This window comes from Scyliorhinus torazame, chromosome 25 (genome assembly GCF_047496885.1).
Source record: "Scyliorhinus torazame isolate Kashiwa2021f chromosome 25, sScyTor2.1, whole genome shotgun sequence".
Classification (NCBI taxonomy): Eukaryota; Metazoa; Chordata; class Chondrichthyes; order Carcharhiniformes; family Scyliorhinidae; genus Scyliorhinus; species Scyliorhinus torazame.
In genome coordinates, this window is record NC_092731.1 from 45,484,400 (window position 1) to 45,503,204 (window position 18,805).

At 38.8% G+C, this 18,805-nt stretch overlaps 1 protein-coding gene across 1 annotated transcript in view; it reads left to right on the top strand.

Annotated features, from left to right (window-relative positions):
- Positions 1-18,805, top strand: part of LOC140402256 (integrin alpha-X-like) — an 815,908-nt gene that overhangs the window by 757,757 nt on the left and 39,346 nt on the right. The window contains exon 15 of the mRNA XM_072489886.1: positions 12,681-12,811. Within this exon, the coding sequence (XP_072345987.1) occupies positions 12,681-12,811 (131 nt within the window). The remainder of the gene's footprint in view (positions 1-12,680; positions 12,812-18,805) is intronic.

Sequence of the window (18,805 nt, forward strand, 5' to 3'; positions counted from 1 at the left end):
GCTTTATTAATAAACCCCAGAATACAATCTGCCCTATTAATAAACCCCAGAATACAATCTGCACTATTAATAAACCCCAGAATACTATCTGCTTTATTAATAAACCCCAGAATACCATCTGCTTTATTAATAAACCCCAGAATACTATCTGCTTTATTAATAAACCCCAGAATACAATCTGCACTATTAATAAACCCCAGAATACTATCTGCTTTATTAATAAACCCCAGAATACTATCTGCTTTATTAATAAACCCCAGAATACAATCTGCCCTATTAATAAACCCCAGAATACAATCTGCACTATTAATAAACCCCAGAATACTATCTGCTTTATTAATAAACCCCAGAATACTATCTGTCCTATTAATAAATCCCAGAATACAATCTGCTTTATTAATAAACCCCAGAATACCATCTGCCCTATTAATAAACCCCAGAATACTATCTGCTTTATTAATAAACCCCAGAATACAATCTGCACTATTAATAAACCCCAGAATACTATCTGCTTTATTAATAAACCCCAGAATACAATCTGCTTTATTAATAAACCCCTGAATACAATCTGCCCTATTAATAAACCCCAGAATACAATCTGCACTATTAATAAACCCCAGAATACTATGTGCTTTATTAATAAACCCCAGAATACAATCTGCACTATTAATAAACCCCAGAATACTATCTGCACTATTAATAAACCCCAGAATACAATCTGCACTATTAATAAACCCCAGAATACTATCTGCACTATTAATAAACCCCAGAATACAATCTGCTTTATTAATAAACCCCAGAATACAATCTGCCCTATTAATAAACTCCAGAATTCTATCTGCTTTATTAATAAACCCCAGAATACTATCTGCTTTATTAATAAACCCCAGAATACTATCTGCTTTATTAATAAATCCCAGAATACTATCTGCTTTATTAATAGACCCCAGAATACAATCTGCTTTATTAATAAACCCCAGAATACAATCTGCACTATTAATAAACCCCAGAATACAATCTGCCCTATTAATAAACCCCAGAATACTATCTGCTTTATTAATAAACCCCAGAATACTATCTGCTTTATTAATAAACCTCAGAATACAATCTGCTTTATTAATAAACCCCAGAATACAATCTGCTTTATTAATAAACCCCAGAATACAATCTGCACTATTAATAAACCCCAGAATACTATCTGCTTTATTAATAAACCCCAGAATACTATCTGCACTATTAATAAACCCCAGAATACTATCTGCTTTATTAATAAACCCCAGAATACTATCTGCACTATTAATAAACCCCAGAATACTATCTGCACTATTAATAAACCCCAGAATACTATCTGCACTATTAATAAACCCCAGAATACTATCTGCTTTATTAATCAATCCCAGAAAACTATCTGCCCTATTAATAAACCCCAGAATACTATCAGCTTTATTAATAAACCCCAGAATACAATCTGCACTATTAATAAACCCCAGAATACTATCTGCTTTATTAATAAACCCCAGAATACAATCTGCACTATTAATAAACCCCAGAATACTATCTGCTTTATTAATCAATCCCAGAATACTATCTGCACTATTAATAAACCCCAGAATACAATCTGCACTATTAATAAACCCCAGAATACTATCTGCTTTATTAATAAACCCCAGAATACTATCTGCTTTATTAATAAACCCCAGAATACAATCTGCACTATTAATAAACCCCAGAATACTATCTGCACTATTAATAAACCCCAGAATACTATCTGCTTTAGTAATAAACCCCAGAATACAATCTGCCCTATTAATAAACCCCAGAATACTATCTGCTTTATTAATAAACCCCAGAATACTATCTGCTTTATTAATAAACCCCAGAATACTATCTGCTTTATTAATAAACTCCAGAATACTATCTGCTTTATTAATAAACCCCAGAATACTATCTGCTTTATTAATAAACCCCAGAATACAATCTGCACTATTAATAAACCCCAGAATACTATCTGCTTTATTAATAAACCCCAGAATACAATCTGCACTATTAATAAACCCCAGAATACTATCTGCTTTATTAATCAATCCCAGAATACTATCTGCCCTATTAATAAACCCCAGAATACTATCTGCTTTATTAATAAACCCCAGAATACAATCTGTACTATTAATAAACCCCAGAATACCATCTGCACTATTAATAAACCCCAGAATACTATCTGCTTTATTAATAAACCCCAGAATACAATCTGCTTTATTAATAAACCCCAGAATACTATCTGCTTTATTAATAAACCCCAGAATACAATCTGCACTATTAATAAACCCCAGAATACTATCTGCTTTATTAATCAATCCCAGAATACTATCTGCACTATTAATAAACCCCAGAATACTATCTGCTTTATTAATAAACCCCAGAATACAATCTGCCCTATTAATAAACCCCAGAATACTATCTGCTTTATTAATAAACCCCAGAATACTATCTGCTTTATTAATAAACCCCAGAATACAATCTGCTTTATTAATAAACCCCAGAATACAATCTGCTTTATTAATAAACCCCAGAATACAATCTGCACTATTAATAAACCCCAGAATACTATCTGCACTATTAATAAACCCCAGAATACTATCTGCTTTATTAATAAACCCCAGAATACAATCTGCTTTATTAATAAACCCCAGAATACTATCTGCTTTATTCATAAACCCCAGAATACAATCTGCACTATTAATAAACCCCAGAATACTATCTGCACTATTAATAAACCCCAGAATACTATCTGCTTTATTAATAAACCCCAGAATACTATCTGCACTATTAATAAACCCCAGAATACTATCTGCTTTATTAATAAACCCCAGAATACAATCTGCTTTATTAATAAACCCCAGAATACTATCTGCTTTATTAATAAACCCCAGAATACAATCTGCGCTATTAATAAACCCCAGAATACTATCTGCACTATTAATAAACCCCAGAATACTACCTGCTTTATTAATAAACCCCAGAATACAATCAGCTTTATTAATCAATCCCAGAATACTATCTGCCCTATTAATAAACCCCAGAATACTATCTGCTTTATTAATAAACCCCAGAATACAATCTGCACTATTAATAAACCCCAGAATACTATCTGCACTATTAATAAACCCCAGAATACTATCTGCACTATTAATAAACCCCAGAATACTATCTGCTTTATTAATAAATCCCAGAATACTATCTGCCCTATTAATAAACCCCAGAATACTATCTGCTTTATTAATAAACCCCAGAATACTATCTGCTTTATTAATAAACCCCAGAATACAATTTGCCCTATTAATAAACCCCAGAATACAATCTGCTTTATTAATAAACCCCAGAATACTATCTGCCCTATTAATAAACCCCAGAATACAATCTGCTTTATTAATAAACCCCAGAATACAATCTGCTTTATTAATAAATCCCAGAATACTATCTGCCCGATTAATAAATCCCAGAATACTATCTGCCCTATTAATGAACCCCAGAATACAATCTGCTTTATTAATAAATCCCAGAATACTATCTGCCCTATTAATAAACCCCAGAATACTATCTGCTTTATTAATAAACCCCAGAATACAATCTGCTTTATTAATAAATCCCAGAATACTATCTGCCCTATTAATGAATCCCAGAATACTATCTGCGTTGTTAATAAACCCCAGAATACTATCTGCTTTATTAATAAACCCCAGAATACTATCTGCTTTATTAATAAACCCCAGAATAATATCTGCCCTATTAATAAGCCACAGAATACAATCTGCCCTATTAATAAGCCGCAGAATACTATCTGCTTTATTAATGAACCCCAGAATACAATCTGCCCTATTAATAAGTCCCAGAATACAATCTGCCCTATTAATAAAGCCCAGAATACTATCTGCTTTATTAATAAACCCCAGAATACTATCTGCCCTATTAATAAACCCCAGAATACAATCTGCTTTACTAATAAACCCCAGAATAATATCTGCCCTATTAATAAGCCACAGAATACAATCTGCCCTATTAATGAGCCCCAGAATACTATCTGACCTATTAATAAACCCCAGAATACTATCTGCTTTATTAATAAACCCCAGAATACAATCTGCCCTATTAATAAGCCCCAGAATACAATCTGCCCTATTAATAAAGCCCAGAATACTATCTGCTTTATTAATAAACCCCAGAATACTATCTGCCCTATTAATAAACCCCAGAATACTATCTGCTTTATTAATAAACCCCAGAATACAATCTGCCCGATTAATAAGCCCCAGAATACAATCTGCCCTATTAATAAAGCCCAGAATACTATCTGCTTTATTAATAAACCCCAGAATACTATCTGCCCTATTAATAAACCCCAGAATACTATCTGCTTTATTAATAAACCCCAGAATACTATCTGCCCTATTAATAAACCCCAGAATACAATCTGCTTTATTAATAAACCCCAGAATAATATCTGCCCTATTAATAAACCCCAGAATACTATCTGCTTTATTAATAAACCCCAGAATACAATCTGCCCTATTAATAAACCCCAGAATACTATCTGCTTTATTAATAAACCCCAGAATACAATCTGCCCTATTAATAAACCCCAGAATACTATCTGCTTTATTAATAAACCCCAGAATAATATCTGCCCTATTAATAAACCCCAGAATACTATCTGCTTTATTAATAAACCCCAGAATACAATCTGCTTTATTAATAAACCCCAGAATAATATCTGCCCTATTAATAAACCCCAGAATACTATCTGCTTTATTAATAAACCCCAGAATACTATCTGCTTTATTAATAAACCCCAGAATACAATCTGCCCTATTAATAAACCCCAGAATACTATCTGCTTTATTAATAAACCCCAGAATACTATCTGCTTTATTAATAAACCCCAGAATACAATCTGCTTTATTAATGAACCCCAGAATACTATCTGCTTTATTAATAAATCCCAGAATACAATCTGCCCTATTAATAAACCCCAGAATACTATCTGCTTTATTAATAAACCCAAGAATACTATCTGCTTTATTAATAAACCCCAGAATACTATCTGCTTTATTAATAAATCCCAGAATACAATCTGCTTTATTAATAAACCCCAGAATACAATCTGCTTTATTAATAAGCCCCAGAATACTATCTGCTTTATTAATAAACCCCAGAATACTATCTGCTTTATTAATAAACCCCAGAATACAATCTGCTTTATTAATGAACCCCAGAATACTATCTGGTTTATTAATAAACCCCAGAATACAATCTGCCCTATTAATAAACCCCAGAATACTATCTGCTTTATTAATAAACCCCAGAATACTATCTGCTTTATTAATAAATCCCAGAATACTATCTGCTTTATTAATAAATCCCAGAATACTATCTGCTTTATTAATAAATCCCAGAATACTATCTGCCCTATTAATAAACCCCAGAATACTATCTGCTTTATTAATAAACCCCAGAATACTATCTGCTTTATTAATAAATCCCAGAATACTATCTGCTTTATTAATAAATCCCAGAATACTATCTGCCCTATTAATAAACCCCAGAATACAATCTGCTTTATTAATAAACCCCAGAATACTATCTGCTTTATTAATAAATCCCAGAATAATATCTGCTTTATTAATAAATCCCAGAATACTATCTGCTTTATTAATAAATCCCAGAATACTATCTGCCCTATTAATAAACCCCAGAATACAATCTGCTTTATTAATAAACCCCAGAATACTATCTGCTTTATTAATAAATCCCAGAATACTATCTGCTTTATTAATAAATCCCAGAATACTATCTGCCCTATTAATAAACCCCAGAATACAATCTGCTTTATTAATAAACCCCAGAATACTATCTGCTTTATTAATAAATCCCAGAATACTATCTGCTTTATTAATAAACCCCAGAATACTATCTGCTTTATTAATAAATCCCAGAATACAATCTGCTTTATTAATAAACCCCAGAATACTATCTGCTTTATTAATAAATCCCAGAATACTATCTGCCCTATTAATAAACCCCAGAATACAATCTGCTTTATTAATAAACCCCAGAATACTATCTGCTTTATTAATAAATCCCAGAATACTATCTGCCCTATTAATAAACCCCAGAATACAATCTGCTTTATTAATAAACCCCAGAATACTATCTGCTTTATTAATAAACCCCAGAATACTATCTGCTTTATTAATAAACCCCAGAATACTATCTGCTTTATTAATAAACCCCAGAATACTATCTGCTTTATTAATAAATCCCAGAATACTATCTGCTTTATTAATAAACCCCAAAATACAATCTGCTTTATTAATAAACCCCAGAATACTATCTGCTTTATTAATAAACCCCAGAATACTATCTGCTTTATTAATAAACCACAGAATATTATCTACTTTACTAATATACCCCAGAAAACTATCTGCCCTATTAATAAACCCCAGAAAACTATGTGCCCTATTAATAAACCCCAGAATACAATCTGCTTTATTAATAAACCCCATAATACTATCTGCCCTATTAATAAACCCCAGAATACTATCTGCTTTATTAATAAACCCCAGAATACAATCTGCTTTATTAATAAACCCCAGAATACAATCTGCACTATTAATAAACCCCAGAATACTATCTGCACTATTAATAAACCCCAGAATACTATCTGCTTTATTAATAATCCCCAGAATACAATCTGCTTTATTAATAAACCCCAGAATACTATCTGCTTTATTCATAAACCCCAGAATACAATCTGCACTATTAATAAACCCCAGAATACTATCTGCACTATTAATAAACCCCAGAATACTATCTGCTTTATTAATAAACCCCAGAATACTATCTGCACTATTAATAAACCCCAGAATACTATCTGCTTTATTAATAAACCCCAGAATACAATCTGCTTTATTAATAAACCCCAGAATACTATCTGCTTTATTAATAAACCCCAGAATACAATCTGCGCTATTAATAAACCCCAGAATACTATCTGCACTATTAATAAACCCCAGAATACTATCTGCTTTATTAATAAACCCCAGAATACAATCTGCACTATTAATAAACCCCAGAATACTATCTGCACTATTAATAAACCCCAGAATACTACCTGCTTTATTAATACACCCCAGAATACTATCTGCTTTATTAATCAATCCCAGAATACTATCTGCCCTATTAATAAACCCCAGAATACTATCTGCTTTATTAATAAACCCCAGAATACAATCTGCACTATTAATAAACCCCAGAATACTATCTGCACTATTAATAAACCCCAGAATACAATCTGCTTTATTAATAAACCCCAGAATACAATCTGCTTTATTAATCAATCCCAGAATACTATCTGCTTTATTAATAAACCCCAGAATACAATCTGCACTATTAATAAACCCCAGAATACTATCTGCACTATTAATAAACCCCAGAATACAATCTGCTTTATTAATAAACCCCAGAATACAATCTGCTTTATTAATCAATCCCAGAATACTATCTGCCCTATTAATAAACCCCAGAATACTATCTGCTTTATTAATAAACCCCAGAATACAATCTGCACTATTAATAAACCCCAGAATACTATCTGCACTATTAATAAACCCCAGAATACTACCTGCTTTATTAATAAACCCCAGAATACAATCAGCTTTATTAATCAATCCCAGAATACTATCTGCCCTATTAATAAACCCCAGAATACTATCTGCTTTATTAATAAACCCCAGAATACAATCTGCACTATTAATAAACCCCAGAATACTATCTGCACTATTAATAAACCCCAGAATTCTATCTGCTTTATTAATAAACCCCAGAATACAATCTGCTTTATTAATAAACCCCAGAATACTATCTGCTTTATTAATAAACCCCAGAATACAATCTGCTTTATTAATAAACCCCAGAATACAATCTGCTTTATTAATAAACCCCAGAATACTATCTGCTTTATTAATAAACCCCAGAATACTATCTGCTTTATTAATAAACCCCAGAATACTATCTGCTTTATTAATAAACCCCAGAATACTATCTGCTTTATTAATAAACCCCAGAATACAATCTGCTTTATTAATAAACCCCAGAATACAATCTGCCCTATTAATAAACCCCAGAATACAATCTGCTTTATTAATAAACCCCAGAATACTATCTGCTTTATTAATAAATCCCAGAATACTATCTGCCCTATTAATAAACCCCAGAATACTATCTGCTTTATTAATAAACCCCAGAATACTATCTGCTTTATTAATAAACCCCAGAATACAATTTGCCCTATTAATAAACCCCAGAATACAATCTGCTTTATTAATAAACCCCAGAATACTATCTGCCCTATTAATAAACCCCAGAATACAATCTGCTTTATTAATAAACCCCAGAATACAATCTGCTTTATTAATAAATCCCAGAATACTATCTGCTTTATTAATAAACCCCAGAATACAATCTGCTTTATTAATAAACCCCAGAATACTATCTGCTTTATTAATAAATCCCAGAATACTATCTGCCCTATTAATAAATCCCAGAATACTATCTGCCCTATTAATAAACCCCAGAATACAATCTGCTTTATTAATAAATCCCAGAATACTATCTGCCCTATTAATAAACCCCAGAATACTATCTGCTTTATTAATAAACCCCAGAATACAATCTGCTTTATTAATAAATCCCAGAATACTATCTGCCCTATTAATAAACCCCAGAATACAATCTGCTTTATTAATAAACCCCAGAATAATATCTGCCCTATTAATAAGCCACAGAATACAATCTGCCCTATTAATAAGCCCCAGAATACTATCTGCTTTATTAATGAACCCCAGAATACAATCTGCCCTATTAATAAGCCCCAGAATACAATCTGCCCTATTAATAAAGCCCAGAATACTATCTGCTTTATTAATAAACCCCAGAATACTATCTGCCCTATTAATAAACCCCAGAATACAATCTGCTTTACTAATAAACCCCAGAATAATATCTGCCCTACTAATAAGCCACAGAATACAATCTGCCCTATTAATAAGCCCCAGAATACTATCTGCTTTATTAATAAACCCCAGAATACAATCTGCCCTATTAATAAGCCCCAGAATACAATCTGCCCTATTAATAAAGCCCAGAATACTATCTGCTTTATTAATAAACCCCAGAATACTATCTGCCCTATTAATAAACCCCAGAATACTATCTGCTTTATTAATAAACCCCAGAATACTATCTGCCCTATTAATAAACCCCAGAATACAATCTGCTTTATTAATAAACCCCAGAATAATATCTGCCCTATTAATAAACCCCAGAATACTATCTGCTTTATTAATAAACCCCAGAATACTATCTGCTTTATTAATAAACCCCAGAATACAATCTGCCCTATTAATAAACCCCAGAATACTATCTGCTTTATTAATAAACCCCAGAATACTATCTGCTTTATTAATAAACCCCAGAATACAATCTGCTTTATTAATGAACCCCAGAATACTATCTGCTTTATTAATAAATCCCAGAATACAATCTGCCCTATTAATAAACCCCAGAATACTATCTGCTTTATTAATAAACCCCAGAATACTATCTGCTTTATTAATAAACCCCAGAATACTATCTGCTTTATTAATAAACCCCAGAATACAATCTGCCCTATTAAAAAACCCCACAATACTATCTGCCCTATTAATAAACCCCAGAATACTATCTGCTTTATTAATAAACCCCAGAATACAATCTGCCCTATTAATAAACCCCAGAATACTATCTGCCCTATTAATAAACCCCAGAAAACAATCTGCTTTATTAATAAACCCCAGAATACAATCTGCTTTATTAATAAACCCCAGAATACTATCTGCTTTATTAATAAACCCCAGAATACAATCTGCTTTATTAATAACCCCAGAATACTATCTGCTTTATTAATAAACCCCAGAATACAATCTGCCCTCTTAATAAACCCCAGAATACTATCTGCCCTATTAATAAACCCCAGAATACAATCTGCTTTATTAATAAACCCCAGAATACAATCTGCCCTATTAATAAACCCCAGAATACTATCTGCTTTATTAATAAACCCCAGAATACTATCTGCTTTATTAATAAACCCCAGAATACAATCTGCTTTATTAATAACCCCAGAATACTATCTGCTTTATTAATAAACCCCAGAATACAATCTGCCCTCTTAATAAACCCCAGAATACTATCTGCCCTATTAATAAACCCCAGAATACAATCTGCTTTATTAATAAACCCCAGAATACAATCTGCTTTATTAATAAACCCCAGAATACTATCTGCTTTATTAATAAACACCAGAATACAATCTGCTTTATTAATAAACCCCAGAATACTATCTGCCCTATTAATAAACCCCAGAATACAATCTGCTTTATTAATAAACCCCAGAATAATATCTGCTTTATTAATAAACCCCAGAATACAATCTGCCCTATTATTAAACCCCAGAATACTAACTGCCCTATTAATAAACCCCAGAATACTATCTGCTTTATTTAAAAAAAAACAGAATAAAATCTGCGTTATTAATAAACCCCAGAATACTATCTGCTTTATTAATAAACCCCAGAATACAATCTCCTTTATTAATAAACCCCAGAATACTATCTGCCCTATTAATAAACCCCAGAATACTATCTGCTTTATTAATAAACCCCAGAATACTATCTGCTTTATTAATAAACCCCAGAATACTATCTGCCCTATTAATAAAGCCCAGAATACTATCTGCTTTATTAATAAACCCCAGAATACTATCTGCCCTATTAATAAACCCCAGAATACTATCTGCCCTATTAATAAACCCCAGAATACTATCTGCTTTATTAATAAACCCCAGAATACTATCTGCTTTATTAATAAACCCCAGAATACTATCTGCTTTATTAATAAACCCCAGAATACTATCTGCCCTATTAATAAACCCCAGAATACTATCTGCCCTATTAATAAAGCCCAGAATACTATCTGCTTTATTAATAAACCCCAGAATACTATCTGCTTTATTAATAAACCCCAGAATACTATCTGCTTTATTAATAAACCCCAGAATACAATCTGCTTTATTAATAAACCCCAGAATACTATCTGCTTTATTAATAAGCCCCAGAATACTATCTGCTTTATTAATAAACCCCAGAATACTATCTGCTTTATTAATAAACCCCAGAATACTATCTTCCCTATTAATAAACCCCAGAATACTATCTGCTTTATTAATAAACCCCAGAATACTATCTGCCCTATTAATAAACCCCAGAATACTATCTGCTTTATTAATAAACCCCAGAATACAATCTGCACTATTAATAAACCCCAGAATACTATCTGCCCTATTAATAAAGCCCAGAATACTATCTGCTTTATTAATAAACCCCAGAATACTATCTGCCCTATTAATAAACCCCAGAATACTATCTGCCCTATTAATAAACCCCAGAATACTATCTGCTTTATTAATAAACCCCAGAATACTATCTGCTTTATTAATAAACCCCAGAATACTATCTGCTTTATTAATAAACCCCAGAATACTATCTGCCCTATTAATAAACCCCAGAATACTATCTGCCCTATTAATAAAGCCCAGAATACTATCTGCTTTATTAATAAACCCCAGAATACAATCTGCTTTATTAATAAACCCCAGAATACTATCTGCTTTATTAATAAACCCCAGAATACAATCTGCTTTATTAATAAACCCCAGAATACTATCTGCTTTATTAATAAACCCCAGAATACTATCTGCCCTATTAATAAACCCCAGAATACTATCTGCCCTATTAATAAAGCCCAGAATACAATCTGCTTTATTAATAAACCCCAGAATACTATCTGCTTTATTAATAAACCCCAGAATACAATCTGCTTTATTAATAAACCCCAGAATACTATCTGCTTTATTAATAAACCCCAGAATACAATCTGCTTTATTAATAAAGCCCAGAATACTATCTGCTTTATTAATAAACCCCAGAATACTATCTGCTTTATTAATAAACCCCAGAATACTATCTGCCCTATTAATAAAGCCCAGAATACTATCTGCTTTATTAATAAACCCCAGAATACTATCTGCTTTATTAATAAACCCCAGAATACTATCTGCTTTATTGCTAAACCCTAGAAGACTATCTGTTTTACTAATAAACCGCTGAATACTATCTGTTGAATTAATAATGTCCTGAATATTATCAGCTGTATTCCCTGCTCTCTCCACCAATCCTGCGACCTTCGATGTTTTGTGCCCTCTGTAGCTGCGCCATTTTTAGAATTTGACATCTCATTTTGTTCAGTGTCTCGGTGTTTCCTAACAAAAGCATCACCTCATTCATCTCCAGATTGAACTTCATCTGTCAGCTCTCTGCCCAGCCCACCAACCTGTCCGTGTCCTTTCGAGGTTTTACACTGTCCTCCTCACAGTATCCAGGACATAGTTTTGTGTCAGCTGCCACCCTGCCCCCTTTCTCACCCACCTCAGGCCCCTGCTCTCTTCTCTGCCCTCTCCAGCCTTTGCCCCTGACTCTCCTCTACATCCATGCCCTCTCTGAAGTCCAACTTTCCTATTGTCTTGGCAGCGGATTGATGGTGTGAAGTTCTCCCCGTCTCGGAGGTATTTTGGACAGTCGGTAACCGGAGTGATGGATGTGAGTGGCGACGCACTGACTGACCTGGTAGTTGGAGCTCTCGGGACAGTAACACTATTACGGTAGGGAACTACTTTCTGCCAAGGGAGCGTCTGCTGTATGAACTCGGATCCTCCATCTCATTCAGAAAATTCAGATATCAATGATACACAAACACGGGCACCAGGTTTCACTTAGTTACTGCCTGTTCAAATAGTTAATGTACAGAGAGAACGTAACTTTCACAGTGCCAGGGATCCGGGTTAACACTGCTGTCTCACAGAGCCAGGGATCCGGGTTAACACTGCTGACTCAGAGAGCCAGGGACCCGGGTTAACACTGCTGTCTCACAGAGCCAGGGACCTGGGTTAACACTGCTGTCTCTCAGTGCCAGGGACACGGTTTAACACTGCTGTCTCACAGTGCCAGGGACCCGGGTTAACACTGCTGTCGCACAGTGACTGGGACCCGGGTTAACACTGCTGTCTCACAGTGCCAGGGACCTGGGTTAATACCGCTGTCTCACAGTGCCATGGACCCGGGTTAAACTGCGGTCGCACAGTGCCAGGGACCCAGGTTAACAGTGCTGTCTCACAGTGCCAGGGACCCCGGTTAACACTGCTGTCTCACAGTGCCAGTGATCCGGGATAACACTGCTGTCTCACAGAGCCAGAGATCCGGGTTAACACTGCTGTCTCACAGAGCCAGGGATCCGGGTTAACACTGCTGTCTCACAGTGCCAGGGACCCGGGTTAACACTACTGTCTCACAGAGCCAGGGATCCGGGTTAACACTGCTGTCTCACAGTGCCAGGGACCCGGGTTAACACTGCTGTCTCACAATGCCAGGGATCCGGGTTAACACTGCTGTCTCACAGTGCCAGTGACCCGGATAACACTGTTGTCTCACAGAGCCAGGGATCCGGGTTAACACTGCTGTCTCACAGTGCCAGGGACACGGGTTAACACTGCTGTCTCACAGTGCCAGGGACCCGGGTTAACACTGCTGTCTCACAATGCCAGGGATCCGGGTTAACACTGCTGTCTCACAGTGCCAGGGACCCGGGTTGTGGTGTTGGGTGCTCTGGTGCACAGATGAGCCAACACAGTTGTATGTGGTACAACTCTATTTTATTATAACTCTTATAATACAGTTCGTTCTGGATACTCTGCACGTGTTGTCTCCCTGAGTGTGTTTGGCAATAGATGTGTCCTGGTTCTCCTCTGCAGCTAATACTGACCACCGGGGGTCGTGTCTGTGCTTTTATATCTTTCTGTCATTGGTTGTGGTGTTGTGTGTTCTGATTTGTCTGTTGGTGTGTCTATCATGATGTGTGTGTTTGAATATCATGACATCCCCCCTTTTTACAAAGATATGTGCCTACGTGGTTATAAATATAATTGTGTCGTGAGTGCATCGAAGAGTGTGTGTGTGTGTTATGTACAGCGTGTGTATATGACGTAACTATTTACATGGGGCGATGTCGGGTGCGTCACACTAACAAGGTTGTACCATAACAAAACTTGGATGCGAGAGAAAAAAAAAAAACTTGAACATTGGTCCGGTCAGACGATATCTGGAACAATAAACAACAACAGGTTATAATACAGAAGCGTTTGACTTTTTGAACGTATGAACAGCGTTATAAGTCCAGTCTAATGGGTGACCGCCTCAAGAATGGGCTGGTCCTCAAGCCGGTTCAGCTGTGGAGATTTGGTTCTGGTGGCGATGGAAGGGGCATGATCCGTGGCATCTCCACGAAGTCATCCTTGGGAACCAGTGGAGGATCCGGCGTGTGCGTACGGTTCAGTTGCGAGCGTGGAAGGCGGCGCAAAGCTCGCTGATTGCGCCTACGCACCAATCCATCCGCCCTGCATGCCAGGAACAAGGTGGAGTCTTTTTCTTTTTATGTTTGTGGTGGACGGCATCTTGTAGCCGATGGGTCGTTGCCATCGAAGTAGCACCATCACTAATATCATACAAGGCGATGACTGTGCCAGATGTGGAAGTTGGCCGAGACCGTGTACGCTGGTTCCGGCCACCTGCTGTGCCGGAAGGGCGACTCCGCAGAGAAACGTCGAAGCATGTCGCCTTGGAGAGAGAATTGTTGCTCGCATCAACGTCTGGTGATGGCGCGAATTGGTGTGTCCATCTTGGACCGCCGGTGCTGGTCGCCACTGCCGACCCAGTGGGACTGCCACGCGATCCATTCCCTGTCGCCGTGGCATCCGCCGTCACCCTGAGCGTGCCATCACCGAGGCCGCGACACCGCCCGTCCGGAGCAAGGTCTGGCGTGCGCGAATCAGAGTCGGCGCTTGGCTGCTCCCCATCTGGAGTCCGGTCTGCCTTCCGTCGATGCCCCCCGTCCGGAGTCCCAACAGGTTCACTGGAGGCAGCCGAGATTCCCTGAAGCTGCACTTCTGGAGTCGGAACATGCAGGAATGCACCAACCAGTGGAGAGGGTCGAGCCATCGAGGGTGGAAGCGGTGCGCTGCCACCGCAGTCGTCAGTGGTCCCACCGTGATCGTTGAGTGCCTCGGTACGCACTAGGCGAGGTCTGTCACCTTGCACCTTTTGCATGGGAAGTGGGATGCTGTCGTCACTCGTCTCACATCCCGTGGATAGATCCTCATTAGCAACTTGCTGTTCACTAGGGTTGGGTAAATTGTCAGAGTTTTCATCTGGTGGTGCACACCATGTCGGTGGACTGTCATTGTCTTGCCGTTGTCCTTCATTTGGGCTTTTCTTCTTTGGAATTTTAAATCTTCCCCCAGACATTGCAGAACCTTGTTTATTACCCCCAAATTCTCCCATAGGTATGGTCTCGAATATAGGATCCAATGTTTCTATCGACATTGTACTATTTTCCAAAGAACATTCCGTTTCACTTTTCTTCTCAGGTGCCTCATGTGTATCTTTGTCTAATGTACATGCCTTCATGGTCTCTGGGTCTGATTTTGCTGGGACTGGCATGGTCACAGTCTCTCTTTTACTGTTCTCAATTGCCCACCTTATACTCCCCATACATAACTGCTTAATCACTGGGGTTAGTGTGGTACAATGGATAATCGGGTCGACCTTATCTGCATCTTCACCATTAGTGGAAAGCACACTTGGTTCACTTGACACTGCTGTGGGTTTTAAATTCGTTATCTGGCTACTCGATGTCGGTGTCCTCAGGATTCTTGCTCCAATGTTCTGCTCAATAATCAGTGGAGCGTGTATAGGTTCAATGCAATTAATGTTCCCCTCAAGGTTTGAAGAGTCATTACTGACTAACTGCTGGTCTCCGAAGTTGGGATTTTGCGGTGTTGTGTTGAAGGGAGACATTTGTCCCTGCTGTAGATATGATTCAGGTTGTGTTATTTCCATTACCTGAGGATCAATGTCTTGTCCATTTTTTCGATCCGTACTAAAACACTGGCAATTCTCAGTCTGCTCCTTGCAAGTTAAACATTCAATTAATTTCGTTAGCAAATCCTCAGCATCCTTCTGTGGCCGTGCAGCATTATTAATCTCTGTTCGGCTATAATGATCCTGAAGGTCAGCGCATAAACCTTTTTTCTTCGGGCCTGGACGAGGCGATTCCTTTGGCTTGTCTTCAGTTGGGCTTGAACAGTCTTCAGCGCTGTGCCCTTCATTGTAGCATGAGAGACCGTCATGTTCATGCTGCTGTGTAGTGGAGCATGGTAGGCTGTTATAGCCTTCTTGCTGTTCACGTGAGCATGGCAGACTTGCATCGTCTGCCGCTGGTTGGTCAGGAGAGGTTGCTAGACCCTCATGGTCTTGTTCCTGCAAGGACTGCGCTCTGGAGTCTTGCGTTCCTTCCATCGTGGAGTCCGTCCACGAGCTCTCTGTGGAGGCTTGTGACACTGGAGTCACTTCTTGTTCGTGCAAGGACTGCGCTCTGGAGTCTTGCATTGCTGCAATTGTGGAGTCTGTCCACGAGCTTGCTGTGGAAGCTTGTGACACTGGAGTCACTTCTGGTTCATGCGAGGACTGCACTCTGGAGTCTTGCATGTCTTCTTTCATAGAGTCGGGAACGTTGAGCGGGACGTGGACCACGCTCTGTGTGGCAGCAGGGCACTCTCAGTGTGCTTGCACCGCTCCCTGTCTGTTAATGTCAGGCTGCAGCATCATCCGGTACTGATAAGTTGGAACGTCATATCTGCTGGATTGAAGATCCTCAAATCCGAAAAATGAATCCGCATCTGCGTCGGATTCAATGTGGGGGCTGCCAATGTGCAACACGAAAGGTTCGTCCGAGTCATAGTCATATAGGACCACGGAGCTATCATTGGGCTCGCGAGGTCCGGAAACACTGTAAAGATCGTCATCGAAGTATTCAAGGTCGGAATCATCGGCTTGTGCGTAGGTAACTGCTTGTCGGAGGGTTCTTCGGAGGTCAAATTCATCTCCTGGGTCAATTTGCGGCACTGTGCTGTCATTCCAGGTGAGGGAAGGTTGTTTTACAGCTTTAACAGATTTTTGTTTTTTTGATTTGGGACGTTTCCCTTTTAAATTGGTGCAGTCTGGGGCCTCTGACATCCTGACGCTCGGTATGTAGCACGTAGGAAGCGACTGCGCATGCTCAGATCGCTGTTCCTTTACCGATGGCCGTTTTCTTGACTGCGCATGCGCAGCATCTCGCGCATGCGCAAACGAAACTTCCGGTTCTGCGCACTGCTCGCGCAACTGTGCTAGCGTGATACCTTTAGCAAGATGGCTGCCGACCTCGACCCAGCCCTCTCTCAGGCCCGGGATTTCGGCCTCTGGGAATTCGGGCTCCGGGATCCCAGCCACGAGGTGAGTACTGCAGCTTTTCTTACCTTTACTTGCGATTGGATTGCGTTTTCTTCACAGTACTTGGAGAATTTGCCCAGGACTGCCTGGTAATCGTACCTTTGCTGCCTCCTGAAGAACCTGAACGTTCTGAATATTTCTCTTGCCCTTGCACCGGCGACGGTGAGGAGAAATTCAATTTTTTCCCTATCATCCAGGTCTTTGAGTTCAGCTGCCACCAGGAACAATTCGAACATTTGCCGGAATCGCCGCCAGTTTTCGTGGAGGTCGCCGTCGCACTGGAGCGCCTGCGGAACCGGGAGCTCGTGCATCATGCCTGGGCACTGCTGGTTGTCTCTGTACACTGAGGTATGCCGGCAGGTATCGATCCACTCCTGTACCATGTGGTGTTGGGTGCTCTGGTGCACAGATGAGCCAACACAGTTGTATGTGGTACAACTCTATTTTATTATAACTCTTATAATACAGTTCGTTCTGGATACTCTGCACGTGCTGTCTCCCTGAGTGTGTTTGGCAATATATGTGACCTGGTTCTCCTCTGCAGCTAATACTGACCACCGTGTCTGTGCTTTTATATCTTTCTGTCATTGGTTGTGGTGTTGTGTGTTCTGATTTGTCTGTTGGTGTGTCTATCATGATGTGTGTGTTTGAATATCATGACACGGGTTATCACTGATTTCTCACAGTGTCAGGGATCCGGGTTAACACTGCTGTCTCACAGTGCCAGGGACCAGGGTTAACACTGCTGTCTCACAGTGCCAGGGACCCGGGTTAACATTGCTGTCTCACAGTGCCAGGGACCCGGGTTAACACCGCTGTCTCACAGAGCCAGGGATCCGGATTAACACTGCTGTCTCACAGTGCCAGTGATCCAGGATAACACTGTTGTCTCACAGTGCCAGGGACCCAGGTTAACACTGCTGTCTAACATTGCCAGGGACCCAGCTTAGCACTGCTGTCTCACAATGCCAGGGACCCGGGATAACACTGCTGTCTCACAGAGCCTGGGACCCGGGTTAACACTGCTGTCTCAGTGCCAGAGACCTGGGTTAGCACTGCTGTCTCACAGTGCCAGGGACCCGGGTTAACACTGCTGCCTCACAGTGCCAGGGACCCGGGATAACACTGCTGTCTCACAGTGACTGGGACCCGGGTTAACACTGCAGTCTCACAGTGCCAGTGACCCGGGTTAACACAGCTGTCTCACAGTGCCAGGGATGCGGGTTAACACTGCTCTCTCACAGTGCCAGGGACCCGTGTTAACACTGCTGTCT